The sequence below is a fragment of the Ceratotherium simum genome, chromosome 13 (genome assembly GCF_057802395.1).
Source record: "Ceratotherium simum simum isolate JZ-2026a chromosome 13, ASM5780239v1, whole genome shotgun sequence".
Classification (NCBI taxonomy): Eukaryota; Metazoa; Chordata; class Mammalia; order Perissodactyla; family Rhinocerotidae; genus Ceratotherium; species Ceratotherium simum.
Window position 1 is genome coordinate 12,831,751 of NC_141912.1, and position 16,109 is coordinate 12,847,859.

The 16,109-nt window shown below is 43.4% G+C and overlaps 1 protein-coding gene across 7 annotated transcripts in view; it reads left to right on the forward strand.

Moving 5' to 3' along the window:
* The window catches only part of PHACTR1 (phosphatase and actin regulator 1), a 500,383-nt gene that overhangs the window by 453,430 nt on the left and 30,844 nt on the right, over nt 1-16,109 (forward strand). For 5 of the 7 annotated variants that reach the window (XM_087438011.1, XM_014788747.2, XM_087438013.1 and 2 more), the window contains one exon: nt 564-720. In XM_087438011.1, the coding sequence (XP_087294137.1) occupies nt 564-720 (157 nt within the window). Of the gene's footprint in view, nt 1-563; nt 721-7,785; nt 8,119-11,656; nt 12,878-16,109 lie in introns of those variants that run through there. The other 2 variants (XM_087438014.1, XM_087438015.1) reach the window with 2 other exon arrangements.

Sequence of the window (16,109 nt, forward strand, 5' to 3'; positions counted from 1 at the left end):
AGTGACCTCAATTCCGTTCCAAACTGACCCCGCTCTGTCTGCCCAGCTTTATTTTCCTTCACATACCCCCAGCTCCACTGGAGCTGTTGTCTTTTGTTTCCTGTGATCACCTGGCTTATCCGTCACCTGTGAGCTGTCCCACCTGCAGATGTCCACCAGCCTGCGGCCTGTTCACATCTCACCTCTCCTGCAGGCGCCAGTCCCTCCTCCTCTGTGAAACTTGCCATCGTCACTACAGGCCTCTGTCCTCTCTCCCCTTTGCATTCTGTTGCACTCCACAGTCTGTCCTGCCCTCCTTTGTGATGTTGCCCACATGCTGGGAGTTCTTGGAGAGCAGAGACCCAGTCACGTGCTCCTCACATGCCCAACACACTGCTAGGTATACAGAACATGTTGATTGCAGGAACTTGATCAAAAGGACCTTTGAGGCCTTAACCATTCTCAGGTGTTAAGCCCATGGTGTCTGTCTTCCTGCCTTTTACCTTTTGGCCCACAGTTGGCCCTGTGGGAGCCTGGGCAGGTTTGTGTCAACATTAATTGAAATTTGTTTCTCCCTTCTGCAGGCTCCCTGGCCATGAAGGTGTGCAGGAAGGACTCCTTAGCCATCAAACTCAGCAACAGGCCCTCCAAGCGAGAGCTAGAAGAAAAGAACATCCTTCCCAGGCAGACGGATGAAGAGAGACTGGAGCTGAGGCAGCAGATTGGCACCAAGCTCACCAGGTAGGACAACAGAACCACCAGCTCTACAGATTTTAGAAGAATTCATTCTCCATCCCCAAACCAGTCTTGAGTGGTCTCTTGAAGAGCTTATTGCAGAAAAAGTCAATGGAAAACATTCCGTTTCTTCTCCAGGGTTGCTTCTATAGTCCCCTCCCCTTCACTCATCCACATCTTAGAAATTTCACTTGGTTAACGGTTCAAGGAAAAGCTGAGAGACAGGTTTCCAGGGAGAATACCCATCTGTGGAAAGATCACCACCATCCAGTTGAATTGAGGGCCTGTATACATAGGAGTTTTGGTTTGGTTAAGCACAAAGCAATCAAATAAATGCACTTTCTGCTGTACTATACAACCAGAAGAGATCAGTGGTCATTAATGATGCCTCATTGTTAAACTGTGATTCCTCTTGAGTGATAGCCCTTATGTATGGATATTACAGACAGTCATAGCAATATGTTATATTAATATATGAATACCTATGTGTGTATTTGTAATCTAGGGCATGTTTATATGATATTAGCTAACATTCATGGAGCACTTATTATTTGCTAAGCATTCTTCTAAACATTTTACGTGTGTTAAATCATTTAATCTTTGAGGCTCCTTGTGAAATGGACATTTTTATGCCCATTTTAGAGATGAGAACACCACCTGATTTATTTTGTTGCTTAAGGGCAGCTTCTTTCTCGTCATTAACTTGATTTCCTCGTGGAGGAGGTTGTTTTGATGGTACAGGGCTGTGTAAAACGGTCAACATTGATGAATGATTTGGCCTTGTGTTATGCAGTCTTGAGAGTCATAGAATGAAAATATCTAACCACCTGCCACACATGCACAGGCGTGCACACACACATACACTTGTTGAATGTGGTAACACACCCAGATCTCTCTCAGTGCCTCAGTGACAGTTCCTCACAGCACTCCCTTTGTTGGAGAGCATGATTGTTAAACATCCTTCCTTGTATTGAACTGAAATCTCTGTCCATGCAACTCCCACCCATTGGTCTTATTCTGTTCCTTCTGCAACTACCCAAAGCCTCATCCCTCTTAACATGCATGCTTTAGGGTACTTGGAGACAATGATCCTGATCTCCCCAAGTTGCCTCTCCTGGGCTATGTATAGCCAGATCATATCTCTAGGGGTGGGTGGGGTGAGTGGAGGTTCTAGGTTGCTTCCTGAACCAGATTGTTCAATTTTACACCTAATACAAATAGGGCTATCCTTTGGGGGACTAAGAAAAAGAGAAAGAGCAGATCCTTGACCCCAGCCCCTCTCCAGCTCCACCCCCCGAGTATGGGCATCCTTTATCGTAGTTCATTCCCTTCACTTCCCATTTCCCCAGCTTTGCTACAGTACAAGCAGAGCCCCAGGTACGTGGGGAAAATGGAAGATTTCTCTGCAGATGTGAGATGCCAGCACATCTGGCTGACCAGGGTGGCATTTTCTAGAGAGAGAGAGATGGGAGATACAGAAAGCAGATGAGTGTGGCTGGCCTAGATGTGTGCTGCTGGCCACTCTGCTTGTCCACTGTAGAGCCGTTCCACCTGAAGGTAACTGACAAGGAAAAGAGGCAATGTTGTTCCAGAACATACCCCCTAAAGAGAGACAGCCCCCAGCTGCTCATGCCTGAATCCACATCCACATCCCACCACCATGACTGCCTGGCAATGGCAGTGACAGAACCCAGAAGAGACATAGATTATCCCTGCATTAGAGGAAGTTCTCTGCATTTGAAGCTTTATCCTAATAAATCAACCCTTTCCCAACCCTTCCTCTTCTAACAACACTTAAATAACTGCTTAGAATTCATAAAATCCACTGAAGGTTTACCACAGTACGCATCCATTCCCAGCCCTCTTTCACCCTGGTTGGTAGAAGGAGAAGACACATTGACTAGGGAGAGAAAGACCAAAGCAGAGAGGGCAGTTGTTGGGCATATTCTAGGTGTTGAGTGACCTACGTCCTTGCTCTGAATCCACTTCGTCTTTGTTCACTCTTTCAACTGGGGAGTTTAGACCCTTGTAGTGAGACCCTTGGCATCTCTAGCCAGATTACAGGAGCTGCTCCGAAAGGAGAGGGCGTCAGGAGTGTTTAACAGGTTGACGAGGTTGTACAGAGTTCAGCAAATCAGGTGGGTAGGCCAAATCTGCATCTCCGAGTCTTCTCTGAGGTGATGCAGCCACTGAGTCACACCCAGGGAGTTTTAAGGACTATTCCCTTTAGAATGAGAACCTAGCTTTGTGCTTCCAGCCACTCACTTATCCTGAAGCCAGAGCAGAGTGAAGAGCAAATCTGAGAACCAGAAGGTGGTAGTGGTAGAGAGAGAATAATCTGAGGTCAGGAGCCTTGGCTTCTCGCTCTGGTTCTGCAGTCTCCTGAGTAGTCATTTGCCCTCCCTGGGCCTTCATTTCCTAATCCAAGGGGATTAGACTAGGCCATCTGATCATTGTGTGCAAAATGTAAGCTTCATTATCATAAAAAGTAAAAGAATGTAGGAATCTGTTGTAGATTTCTGAAGCCACAAGGCTGCCGCATTCTTCAGCTATTTGAGGTAGCGAAAATGTGCTGGAAATCTTAAGCACTTTGAAAAGCGTGCAGCCAAGTCTGCAGTCCTCATAGAGTAAGCAAGATATAAAACATAATTTTAGCCTGACAGTTTTAATAGCATTAAAAACCCCATCAATTCAGCACTTCAAGAATAATTCTAAATTGGAGGTAGGGAGCAGAAACACCCAATAAAATGATGTCAAGCATTAAGGCAGAGTTTCTACTTAAGAATACAAAAATATTAATCTTCCAAAAATGTTTTCTCATTGATGCTATTGGGCAGACTCTCCTGAGTCAGCAAGTCATCTGGATGTTTTGATGATAACTAACTATTTCAATCAACCGCCATTGGAGAGGTGTGGGCTGCTCTTGAGACATGAGCATGATCAAGTGGGCGCACTATTGCTCTGCTCTTTATGCGTGCAGACTCAGGGTGGGTGCGTAGAACCAAGGGACCAACAAGGCCATCTACCTGGGTATGGGGGGACGAAAATAGTAGAGCTTGTACTTAAATTTATTTTATATCATTCTTCTTAAATTGATTGCTTGTGTCTGTATTATGATGTGCATGATATATCAGTGCAGTAGTATTTGTATATAACATAAATAAAGAAATGGCATATGCGAGGGTACATGCTTAGATTTTTATTGATGGAGTTCTCAAAAAGATTGGAGTCCACAGGTCTGAGGGTCCCTTCTCAGGGTTATGTGGGCAGGTCTTTTTCTCTCTGGTGACCTCTAGTCAGTGGAAATGTGGAGACCTCAGGGCAATTCCTCACCCACCAGAGCCCCCCCAAATGCAAGACCGTGCTGCTTTCTCTCTGGGTCCCTTCTTCAGCCCTTGCACCTGAACCCTAGGAAGTGGTCAGCCTAACCATGTGATCTTACTATCAGATCTACTTCTAGTCCCCTTCATTCACCAAGCTTTTTATTTCCCTAAGAGAAATATTTCATCTACAAGACTCTGTTTTATTTGAAATTGAATTTACCACCCCCCTTCCCAGAAAAATCATCATTTAAAAAATTAGACATGGAGCCATGTTTCTCAGTGTTTGTGGTTAGTGATTGACCTGTCAGGGTGACCTCTTGACCAGCCAGCGACAGTGCCTTCTGGCCCTTCTCCACTTTCCAGCTTGGGGAGTTGATTGGTTAAAGAAGTGAAATCCTCCGAATGATGGAGCTCAGGACCACTAGGAATGTGGTCCTAAAACTAAAGAGATGTTTGACACCTAAAGAAGTAATGCTTTTGTTTCTGAAACATCCTCTAGAAAGCGAATCATTACGTAAGTCACCAGGACTACTTATTTTAAAAGGAAGGAGCTAAGACTCTGAAACATGACCTGCTCATGGTTACTCAACAGCCAGTGCACTTAGGCCTCTTCTTGGAGAACAGCCAGCCTTTCAGACCCGGCTGACCCAGTCCTCTCCAGCTGAGCTCCTTTCCTCAGTCCCCTCCAATGGCCTCTGTAACGTTTGGATCAGACAGGAGGAGAAAAGGCCTGGAACGAAAAATAAAATGGAAGGTGCCTTGCAGCCTATGTAGGAGTATGTAATCTAAATTAAGCTCAGGAGTAAATGAGGATTTGGGTAATCTGCCTCCCTGGCACACTTCTTCCCCTAAAATATCTCTTCACCCTTAAAATATCACCCTCCTACTTTGAGTGAACTGTCATCATCTTTTTTGCAGTCACAGTTGACCAGAATTTTTTCAGCACCCACCTGAGCTGGAGCAGACATAGCCCCCACTTAAAACTGGAAGCATCTCTATGGGGAAGCTCTTGGAAGACTTGCTTGGTTTTGGAAAGGATCTTTCTCCTTGTAAACAATCTTTCTCCTTTTGATGTCCTTTTGCTAGACTAGACGTAGCCAGTGATTCAGGCCACTCACTTGTGATTCTTCGCAATGATCAAATGAAGATACTGACTTAATTCAAACTACTTGGGGTATTAGTTTTCCAAGACTACCATAACAAGGTACCACAAACTGAGTGGTTTACACAGCAAAATTTATTGTCTCACAGTTCTGGAGGCTGGAAGTCTGAGATCAAGGTGTTGGCAGGGTTGGTTCCTTCTGAGGGCAATGAGGGAGAATCTTTCCCCGGCCTCTCTCCTAGCTTCTGGTGGTTTGTGGCCATCTTTGGCGTTGCTTGGCTTGTAGATGCATCACCCTGATCTCTGCCTTCATCTTCACTTCTCCCTGTGTGTGTGTCTCTGTGTCCAAATTTCCTCTTTTTATAAGGACATCAGTCGTTTTGGATTAGAGCCCACCCTAATGACCTCATTTTGACTTGATTACCTCTATAAAGACCCTATCTCCAAATAAGGTCACATTCTGAAGTACTGGGGGTTAGGACTTCAACATATGAATTTTAGTGAGACAGAATCCAACCCCTAACATTTGGGGAAGCATAAAGTGGGTCTACCTAGAAAAGGGGCCACAACCTCAAATGCATGCAGGGCCAGATAGGTATCAAACATACGTAAAGCAGGCGGGTCTAGAATTATTGGAGTGTTGGGAACAGGGGCGAGATGGAAAGTCCACCCCTTATCTAAAGGGGCCATCGCTATTCAGCTTCAGCCCCCTGTTGTTTTGCAGAAATGAAGGACCAGTTTATCAGATTTCTCTGAAAAAAATCTGGATTTTTTAACTGGAATTTTTTAAAAATTTCAAATTTTTAAAACTTTGTACAGACCAAGCAGAATATCTTTATGGGCTAAATTCAACCCAGGAACCACCTCTCAGCCTGGACTCTTGGTTTTAATCTCTGACCCGGATGCCAGTTTTTCCTATCTATAGTATAGTCATAAATTCTGTGTGTGTGCACTATACATCTTGAGGACATAAGACACAACTCTTCTGTGTGTTGTGAATGTTAAGTGTGGAGTGTGCATGTGTGTAGCAATTTGGAATTAACATCTTGTAGGATCCAGATTAATTTGAATGTAGTTATTTATGTGGATTGATCATTAAAGCAACATACCACATTCCTAAAAAGAACTTTCGATCCAGCTCTTTCTGTTTCAGGAGTTTAATCAGATGGTCTTTAGAATGTTTACAAGTGACTACTGAAGAATACAGGAAGTTGGATGAAGAAGTTGGTAGAAATAGCTCTGACTGCTTTCTTTTCCGTAATGCCCATGAGTCTGGGCATCAGAAGGATTTAAGATCAAAGCATCTGGTGATTGTTGAGAGTTTGAATCTATACTTAAGGCATGAAAACCAGCACTCTGCGCCATGAGGTAGCTCAGATGTAAGACTCTCCTTTGAAAAGTACCAAAGTTCTTCCTCTTCTCTCCTCGTTACTGCTTATTGTTGCCATCACTTAAACATCTGTTGACTTTGTGGTCTCAGAGAGGGTGGTGAATGAGATAGGGAAGGTAGAAAAATTATAGCCTATCATCCCCATGAAACCTAATATGTTATTCTCTCTTATTTAGAATTTAATAATATGCTAGAAAGAATATTCTAAATCTGTACTTTATACTCCTAAGTAGTTTACACTATAGTCACTATAGGCAGAATAGAAAATAATATGTACAGAGGATTATGTGTTGCTTTAAATCATAATACAGTGTTCAAGGGAGAAAATTGAAATCCATTTTTTATGCTCATAGCACAGGCAATAAAATATAGTGATCCTGACTTGTAACTGTAGCTCACATGCTGTTTATGGTTTGGGAAAATCGGTGCTATGAGTCTGACACACTAGAGCCTAGTTCCAAGGTGGCAAATGGCATCTCCCCCAAAATCTAAGGACTGATGCTAAGTGTGAGCTGGCATCTCCCCAGGTTAGGTCATTTCTTCTGCTGCAAAAGCACTTTCTAAAAATAGGAATAACAATCAAAGGCTCTATGAATTCAGTTCAACTTGGACTGACTTAGGCGCCCTGGAGACACATCACTGTGAATCACTGGAAAGAAGGGAAAAAAATAGACTTGAGTGAAGTTTTGGAGTACCTTCCTTGTAGACCTGGCCCTTGCAGCCTTGCTTCATCTGCATCCGCATCCTCATCTTCATCCTCATCCTCATCACTTTGGCTGTGGTGTAGCACGGAGTGGAGCCCAGCTTAGGGGGGACCGGAGAGAAACAGAAAGAGGACATTTGTGTCTGCTCACCTTCACATCCACGAAGCCTGGCTGGGAATGGCTCAGATTGGTGGACTTTTTCTGTAAATTCTGAGACCTCCCATAAACAAAACTGAAATTAGATACCAGTCACCAGGCTGAAGCTGAGTGATGGAACAAGCTAAATCAGAGCGAAATATGACTTGAATGTAGCTATTGAGTCCTGCAGCATTTGCATGACAAACACGTGGACTCTTCAAGGAGCTTTGTTGCGTTCAGATCATTTGACATCTTCCATTAACTCGCTGCACAAAATAGAAAATTCTTTTTAAAAGCCCTTCAGAAATGCTGACATCTTCTGAAAGGTGCTGAGCTGAGACTACGGCACTACCTGTCTGATGGAACGTTAAGGGTAACCACATATTCATTGTTTTTTTGCTTTTTAAATGAAAGTTGTGAAAGCTGCCCCAATAAGATTTGAGTGAGGCATATCAGGAGGAGGTGGAATAAAACTTCAAAACTACATGTGTAGAGGTTCTGGCATTGAAGCATGAGCCACACCCGTGACAGGGACCCACAGCCACTGAACACGTCTCAGAGCCTTGCAGAGGTTCGTAGCCTCCTACCCTCTCACCCCAGCCTCCATCTGTTAAGAAATGCAATAAAGACTGAGTTCTTGACATCCTGTTGCTAAGACAGAGTTTCTGACAGTATATGTGTGCATATGTGTGTGCATGTGTGTGTCAGGAGGCGAGGAGTCACGGTTTGCAAGCCCCACACTGGATATCAAGGAACAAAGCCCCATCCTGTCCGGCACTTCCAGGGCGCTACGTTGGTGACTCGCAGCTGCCCTCGCTGCCTGTGCATTTTTCAATGATACAGTAAGTGTGGAGGACAAAAGAGCTGCTTTTTACCCAGCAGGGACAGAATCAGTCTCAGTGTTTAAAACTTGCAAAGGTTTAAAGAGAAAAGTGGCCATCACTGGCGGATAGCGAGTGTTATTTTGTTTTCTATGTCATAGCTTTTTTAAATGGCTGATTATTCCAGCAGCTTTTCAAGTTGGAGCACAGGGCATGGGAAGGGTATAGCTATATTCAACTACAGGCTAAGCAGAGAATGGGTGAATCTTCTAGGCTGCTCTATGGCCACTTTTTTTTTGTTTGTTTTGGTGAGGAAGATTAGCCCTGAGCTAACGTCTGTTGCCAATCCTCCTCTTTTTGCTGAGGAAGATTGGCCCTGGGCTAACATCCGTGTCCATCTTCCTCTACTTTATATGTGGGACGCCTGCCATAGCATGGCTTGATTAGTGGTGCATAGGTCTGCGCCCAGGATCGAAACCTGTGAACTCCGGGCTGCTGAAGCAGAGCACACGAACTTAACCGCTATGCCACCAGGCCGGCCCCTCCATGGCCACGTTTTAAGTGGTTCCTCTTAACCTGAAATAGTTTGATAAGGGGAGGCCTTTTAGTTCCCTAGTGGTTTTTCTCCTGATCATTATTGGGATTCTCTGCAATGGTTCTTCTTGTTTGTCGTTAATATTAGCAGATGGCAGAAAGAAAGGCCCTGTTTCTTGGAATATTTGGCTAAGTAAAAGAAGAATCAACCTTTCTATGCTTAGAGGCAACCACTCAGGGTGATGGTCCCTGACATAACATTATCTAAGACTTCAGAGCCCTTTGTTGTTGATAAAATGCTTTCCCATCAGCACCTCATCTAATGACCTTCACCACAACCCTGCAAGATGGCTGCTCTTGGGAATCCTTTCTTGTAGGTCAGGAAACTGAGCTAATAATCTTAGAGATGATAAGTGGAAAAAAGAAACGTATCTTCCAAATCCAAGACTTTCCTATTTCAAGTAAACATGCTGAGAAAAATGTTTAGTTTGGTTTAGTTTTTATGCTGAACAGAATTTCCCTCCCTGGTACCTGTGGTTGAGTAGGGACTGTGTGGGATGGTGGAGTTCTAGATCAGTGACTCAGGCTTGTGTGTGCGAAAGTCCTCGAGGGAGAGATAAGCCATGGAAGGGAGACAGAAGAGGAGGTTTTTCTCCCATCTTGGACTTAACTGGGCTTTTTATTGCATTTCAGTAACACTGCCCACAATAAGTAGAAAGGTCTGAATCACTAAACACTGAGGTTTGAGTCTCAAGACACTCATGCCTGATGCAATGTGGGAAGCAAGGTGGTCCAGTGCAGTGGTTCCCACAGTGTGATCCCTCAGTCAGTGGCAGCAGCATCACTTGGGAACTTGTTAAAATGCATATTTTCAGGCCCCACCCAGACTCTGAATCAGAAATTCTGAGGGTGGAGCCTGGAAATCTACATTTTAACAAGTGTGATTCTGATGCACACTAAAATCTGAGAAGCAGTGGTCTAGCAGAAAGAGCAATCAAAGACTGTGAAGCTGGACCTCAGACTGAAAGCTCCATCCGCTGTTTACTAGCTGGGTTCCTGTCGGGCCTTAGTTTCCATATCTGTAAGATGGATCTCCCACCCAAGGTCATCAGGAGCACTAAATGAGTAATTCTTGCAGTTGTAGTAGATAATGAACATAGTTCCTTCCCTCTCATTGTGAATTTGAATGCTATGTTATGCTAGTGTCTATTAGTCAGAATAAGTAATGCTAGTTGCCCTAACAGGCATATCCTAAATCCCAGTGGCTTAAGGTGGTAAAGGTTTCTTTTTCACTGAAGTAAAGTCTAATCTGTGGATCAGAAGGCCTCTATCCATCATGTAGCCATTATATACTTCTAGAACACATGGCCCCACCATCTCCGTAGCAAGAGAAGAGGGAGTAGAGGAGATACACGCATCACTTCTGGCACAGTCCACTGATCAGAACTAGGCTCATGACCTCAGTCCACTGCAGGGGAGGCTGGCAAAGGCAGAGGAGCACTGGAGTATTCGATGAGCGTAAGGCATCTGGGTCACAACTCCATTTAGCCAGCACTTGCTGTGGCTCTTTGATGGTTGTTCTGGTCGTGGCTCCAGTCATGTGTGAAAGGGACTGTCACATCTCAAAAAGACTGGACTACAAGACTTTTGTGGTACATACATACAATGGAATCAGCCTTAAAAAGGAAGGAAATCCTGCCATTTGTGACAACATGGATGAACCTGGAGAACATTATGGTAAGTGAAATAAGCCAGACATAGAAAGACAAATACTGCATGAACTGACTTAATGTAGAATCTTAAAAAACAAAAACAACCAAACTGTTGCACTAATAGTAACAGAGAGTGGACTAGTGATTACCAGAGGCTGGGGAGTGGGGGACATGGGGGAGATATCGCTCAGAGGGTACAAACTTATTTATAAGATGAATAAGTTCTGGAGACTTAATGAACAGCATGGCAACTGTAGTTAATAGTAACGTATACTTGAAATTTCCTAAGAAAGTAGATCTCAAGTGTTCTCACCACAAACACAAAAAATGATAACTATAGGAGGTGATGGATATGTTAATTAGTTTGATTGTGGTAATCATTTCACAATGCATACATATATCAAAATATCACGTTGTACACCTTAAATATATACCGTTTTCATTTGTCAAAACTAAAATAAGTAAAAGCCTTTTTGCGGTTGGCTGAAGGAAAGAGGCAGTTAATTGGCAGTTGGAAGGCAGAGACTCTGGTTAACCTGAGGGGAGCAGATCATGTGAACAGTCTGTGAGGGGCTGTGTTGGGGCCAGTGTCACTACATGGCCATGATCTGTATCATTGAATGAATTGCTCCTGAGGTCAAATTTAGAAAAGCAACTCATGGAAATCACAATACTCTCAATTAGAGAAAAATGAGACCCAAACTAAACACTGTTTCTGTTTAAAGAAAAAACTAGTTTAAGTACAGGGGCCGGTCCAGTGGCATGGTGGTTGAGTTTGCTCGCTCCGCTACTGGCAGCCTGGGGTTCGCGGGTTCACATGCCAGGTGCGGACCTACGCACCGTTTGTCAAGCCATGCTGTGGCAGGCCTCTCACATAAAGTAGAGGAAGATGGGCATGTATGTTAGCCCAGGGCCAATCTTCTTCAGCAAAAAAGAGGAGGATTGGCAACAGGTGTTAGCTCAGGGCTAATCTTCCTCACAAAAAAAAAAAAAAATTAAATGCACATGCGGGAGATGTTTCCCCGTATAGCCACCTGCTAGTTCATCACAGCTGAGAAAGCCTCATTAATAATTTTGGAGACTGAGCAGGTACTTGGGAAGATTCTTCAGCTGGTGCCTTAGTTTGGACTTGGCCTATTCTAGTGATTCTGTCATTCAAATGATAAATGAAGCTTTAATCATTTATACTTAGGAAGAATTCTTTGTTCTTTGTTTCAGTGGTGAAGTTGGCATTTCCAGTCTCCAGAGTAATTTCCATGGTACATAGTGCTCTTTCTCACCCGCCAAATTTGGCTTCAGGTTTGATTGTATGTGATTTTTCTGCAGCTCCTCTATAGAGGTTGCACACAGTCCTGAATATTTAAATAGCAGAAGTGGATTACAACTGAGAAATTTGCAGTGTGGTTGTTTTTCATGTCTCCCCGCACATCTTTGTTTACTGGCAAAATACCTCAAATCTCATGCAAAATGCTAATAAGGTAATTCATTTTATTTATCTTCATTTTGCTCATTTCATCTTCTTGGTTAGAATGCAAAGATTTTTAGAATAGCCTTGAAAATCGCATATATGCTAAGTAGTAATTTTTAGGCAGAATATAAACAGGAAAAATTATCTAAAGATAAAAACCCTGGAAAATCGCTTTTCCCTCTGATTCTGAAGGCAATTCCTTTGAAATATAAGTGAATACACTTCTATTTTAGGAAGTGTGAGCATCAAAATTTTATATTCTGTGCCCATTGAATCATTAAAACAATAGTTCTTCAAAATGGCTAGCCTTGTTAGTTCCTTTGGAAAAAAGTAGGCAGACAGATAAATTGTGTGTGCTGACAGGTAATCAATGTGTTGAAAAGAGATTTACCTACCGTAAATCCAACCCTCCTGTTGACTGTTGTGATTTTCCTTGTTTTGCTCATCTTCATATTGTAACTTATAAAGCTCTGTCTTAAAAGATGCTAAGACAGGTAATTGCATCTTCCTGTGTATTAAAATTACTCTGTGCAGCAGCTGCCCTCCCCAAATTTGATTGAACCAATGAATCTGCCACCTGCACCGTCCACCCTAAGAAGCTGGGTCCGTGTCCCATCCAAGGGAAGCCCTCAGCATGCCCTCCTTAAGTAACTTGGCACTGCCTTTGTGTTCATAGAAGTTGAGTGTCAGCACAGCACATCCTTGGAGCACCTTCCCTGCCCAATGCAGGCTCTCACTCCATCTAGGTTCTCTGTCACCTTGCCTTCTCTCGTCACAACAGAGCCATTTGAGGCCACAGCCTGTGAAATCTGATGCTCACCCCACAGTCAACAGTGCAACTGGGATATGCTCAGGTGTTTCCCACAAAGAAACTGTAAACTCATATAACTTTGTCGAGGCAAAAAATAAAATAAGCTTATTAATTTTTTTTAAAAGCCTATATATAATGTCAGGTTTAGACTACCTAAGAAATTAGTTAAAATTTGTCATAAATTTACCTCATGTGTTACATGTTATCTGTTTACTAATTTATTAATAATAGAATGCTGAGGTATGTGTAGAAATATATAGAACATTTTCTTAAACATTAAAACTCCTAATTTCTATAAAAGTTTTCAAACTGCCAGCTTGACAAGTAAACTTGATTTAGGGGAGAGTCTGATCTCCTGTATGTCTGTCACAGTCATCCTCATATTGAGTTGATAAAGCCCTAAGGCCGTGGACCCTATGAGAGGAGATAAATCGTCATTGGAAGGCCAATTAATAGATGGGCAATAAGTCCTATTAAGAGAAGCATGCTCTTAGCTGCCACAGTGGAGGAACTCACAGCTGCAGCCACACCCTGCAGCCCTAATCCAGCTAGAGAACCACCAAAAATCTAATCCTCACGTGGGCCAAAGCGTGAGCAAGGAAGCCACAAGGAAGCCACATGGGCCAAAGCTTGATCAAGGAAGTCCAGAAGCCACAGTGGAAGAGGAGAACTCAGCAGAGAAAGAGTTAGTGTAAAAAACACCCAGCAGTAATCAAAATAATGTGCTAAGAAAAGCCAGTGTGCCTTCCATCCTGTATCACCACTCGCACTCCGTAAATCAGACTGTATGATGGTTAAAGACTTATCTAACTGCTGTCAGTCATCAGCATTATTCTCTGTGGCCTCTTGGCAGTGCTCAGTTTTTCAGTCTAATGTGTTGAAGGACCCAGCATATTACATCTTTCTTATGGGATTAAGAACTACACAGCATGTGACAAAAGAATCACCCCTTTCATTTTGCATTGAGGAACCAAAATAATTTGCATTGAGTAAGCTGTGACAGTTCTTGGGGTTCCACTCCTCTGGCTGATGCAGCAAGGACAGACTCTTCAGGCACTGCTGACACTGTGGGGTAGGGGCCTGCCTGAGGGCCAAATCTGGCCCACCGCTTATCCTTGTAAATAAAGCTTTATTGGAACACAGACACGCTTATTCATTTATGCATTGTCTATGGGTACTTTCACACTATAGTGGCAGAGTAGTCGTGGTGGAGACTGTATGGTCCATCAAACCTAGGTATTTACTGTCTGGCCCTCTGAAGGAGAAAGAGATGATACATTTAAGTATCTGGACTGAGGACATTTAGAGAAGGTGGCCTTGCTATCACAGTATTGACACTGGATCCATTTAGAAAGTTACATAAGTTTAAAATATCTCCATTAGAGGGAGAAATTATATTTATCTTCAAACGAATAGGTTCTTCTTTGTGCTAATTTCGCTGATCATCAGAATGGTTCCATTTACTTTTACCTTTTAGTCCAAATCTGAAGTACCACATTGCTTTACAAGTTATACTAGGGATACGGTCCATTCTTTTCAATTTGATTTATTACCTGAGCAATTAGAAAAGCTATATCAGGGACAACCAGGTACCATCGAAAGCAGTGCATCTTGGCTGTTGGCCAGCTAAAAAGGGACTGGCTCTACAGGCAGATGAGAGAGGGAATTGATTTTAGCAGAACATGTGTGTTGTCTCAAGAAAGGAAAGCCACACACCGTGCCAGGCAGGCCTTCCTTGAAAATAAACATCAACAGGGGTGGATGAGTGTCTTCTTGTTTTTGCTGCTGAAGCCAGATTCCAAGGCCCACAGGAAGAGGTGGGGGCGTGTGAGAGGGACACCAGCGAGTAAAAGGCAACTACTAACACGTGACTCCTTGGGGGCAAGACAGGCCTAACCTCAAAACTCTAACCTCAGGGCAGGCGACACAGGTGATAGCTAGACCGAGTGTCACACAGATATGAAGAGACATCGTGGCAACAGCTCCAGCAAATCTCAAAACCATAGATGTGTGGGATGTGTGTAGACCTGTGGTGACAAGAGACTGACTCAACACTATCGCATGAAGAAAAACCATATATATATTTCATGCACACATAATGTCAGGAATGTCCATTTTCTAACTAGAGAAAGGAGGTACTGAGAAAGGTCCCTGCACTTTGCTGTGGTTGATCATCCTCTGTCCGTTTGCACGTGCTTCTCTTTGAATGCTGGCCTGGCTGAGAAGGGTGGCTGTCTGGGCTCTAGGTGGCCGAGTGTTCCTATCCACTGTTTGTAGGATTCTACTTTCAGCAAGCTCTGCCTCACATGACCTCTTGTTATAGATGCGTGGGTCAGGATGCTGGCTACAGTCAGCACTCTCCTGGGAGGAGGAGATCGCTCCTGACTGAGGGGAATGTTCTACCATCAGCCATTTCCCTCAGGGTGGAGGTGGGTGTTTGTTTTACACCTCAGGAGTTGTTTTGCTGGTGCTCCCTGTGAGGGACGTTACAGTCACAGCTCAGGGCGCTAATGGATTCTGCCCAGGTTTTCCCTGGGCTCCTACTGGGGCGTTTCAGCGTTAAGAAGCTGCCTGCTCGTTTGCTGGTGCTGTTGTGGTCTTTGATTTCCCTCTGGTTTCACATGTCAAAGTGCACACGCAGGAGAGTGAGGGGGTCTGTGTGTGCTGTGTATCTGATGTGCCCAGAATGTGAGGAAATAAAACAAAAAACATAAGGGAGGGAAGAGAATTTGGACTAATATTCACCAGGCTGGGAGCTAACAGTCTCAAGATAGGTATGTTATATAAATTCATGGTCTCTTTTTGGGACCATATTTGAGGGGAGACAGTTTCTTCCTACAAGGGATCTCCCAATGCAATAGGTCGAGAAGGCCAAGAAATCAGTGAGAAATCATTTATATTTGTTTCCTATCTAATCAAGGTAAAGTCTACTTGAAGCATCCATATCATTCTCCATTTTTCCATCCTTTTCCTCTTTCCCTTTCCCATATAAATAGATCTTTTCCTAGACAAAGAAACCCATTCCATTATTAGAACTCCATCTTTAATGATTCTTTTAGAATTAACAGAGATTTTAAAAGAATGCAAAAATGCAAATCCAGACTGGTTAAACATTCCTAACACCCACAGTGCTGCTGGGGAAAAAAAGGTGTGGTGTTGGGCGGGGGGGTGTCTTTTTGTTGCAACACGTATATAGAAAAATGTATTTTGTGAAAGATTATCAGGCCATGGGAAAGCACTTATAGTTTAATGAGAATAACTATATCCTATGCCACTCCTCTGGGCTGCCAGGCCATTGGTTTGAAAATGAAGCTTTACATTTAAAATTGTGGAGACGGCTCAGGAAACAGTAGGGGAAATGAGACTTTTAATAAAGGAGAACTGTAGAAAAC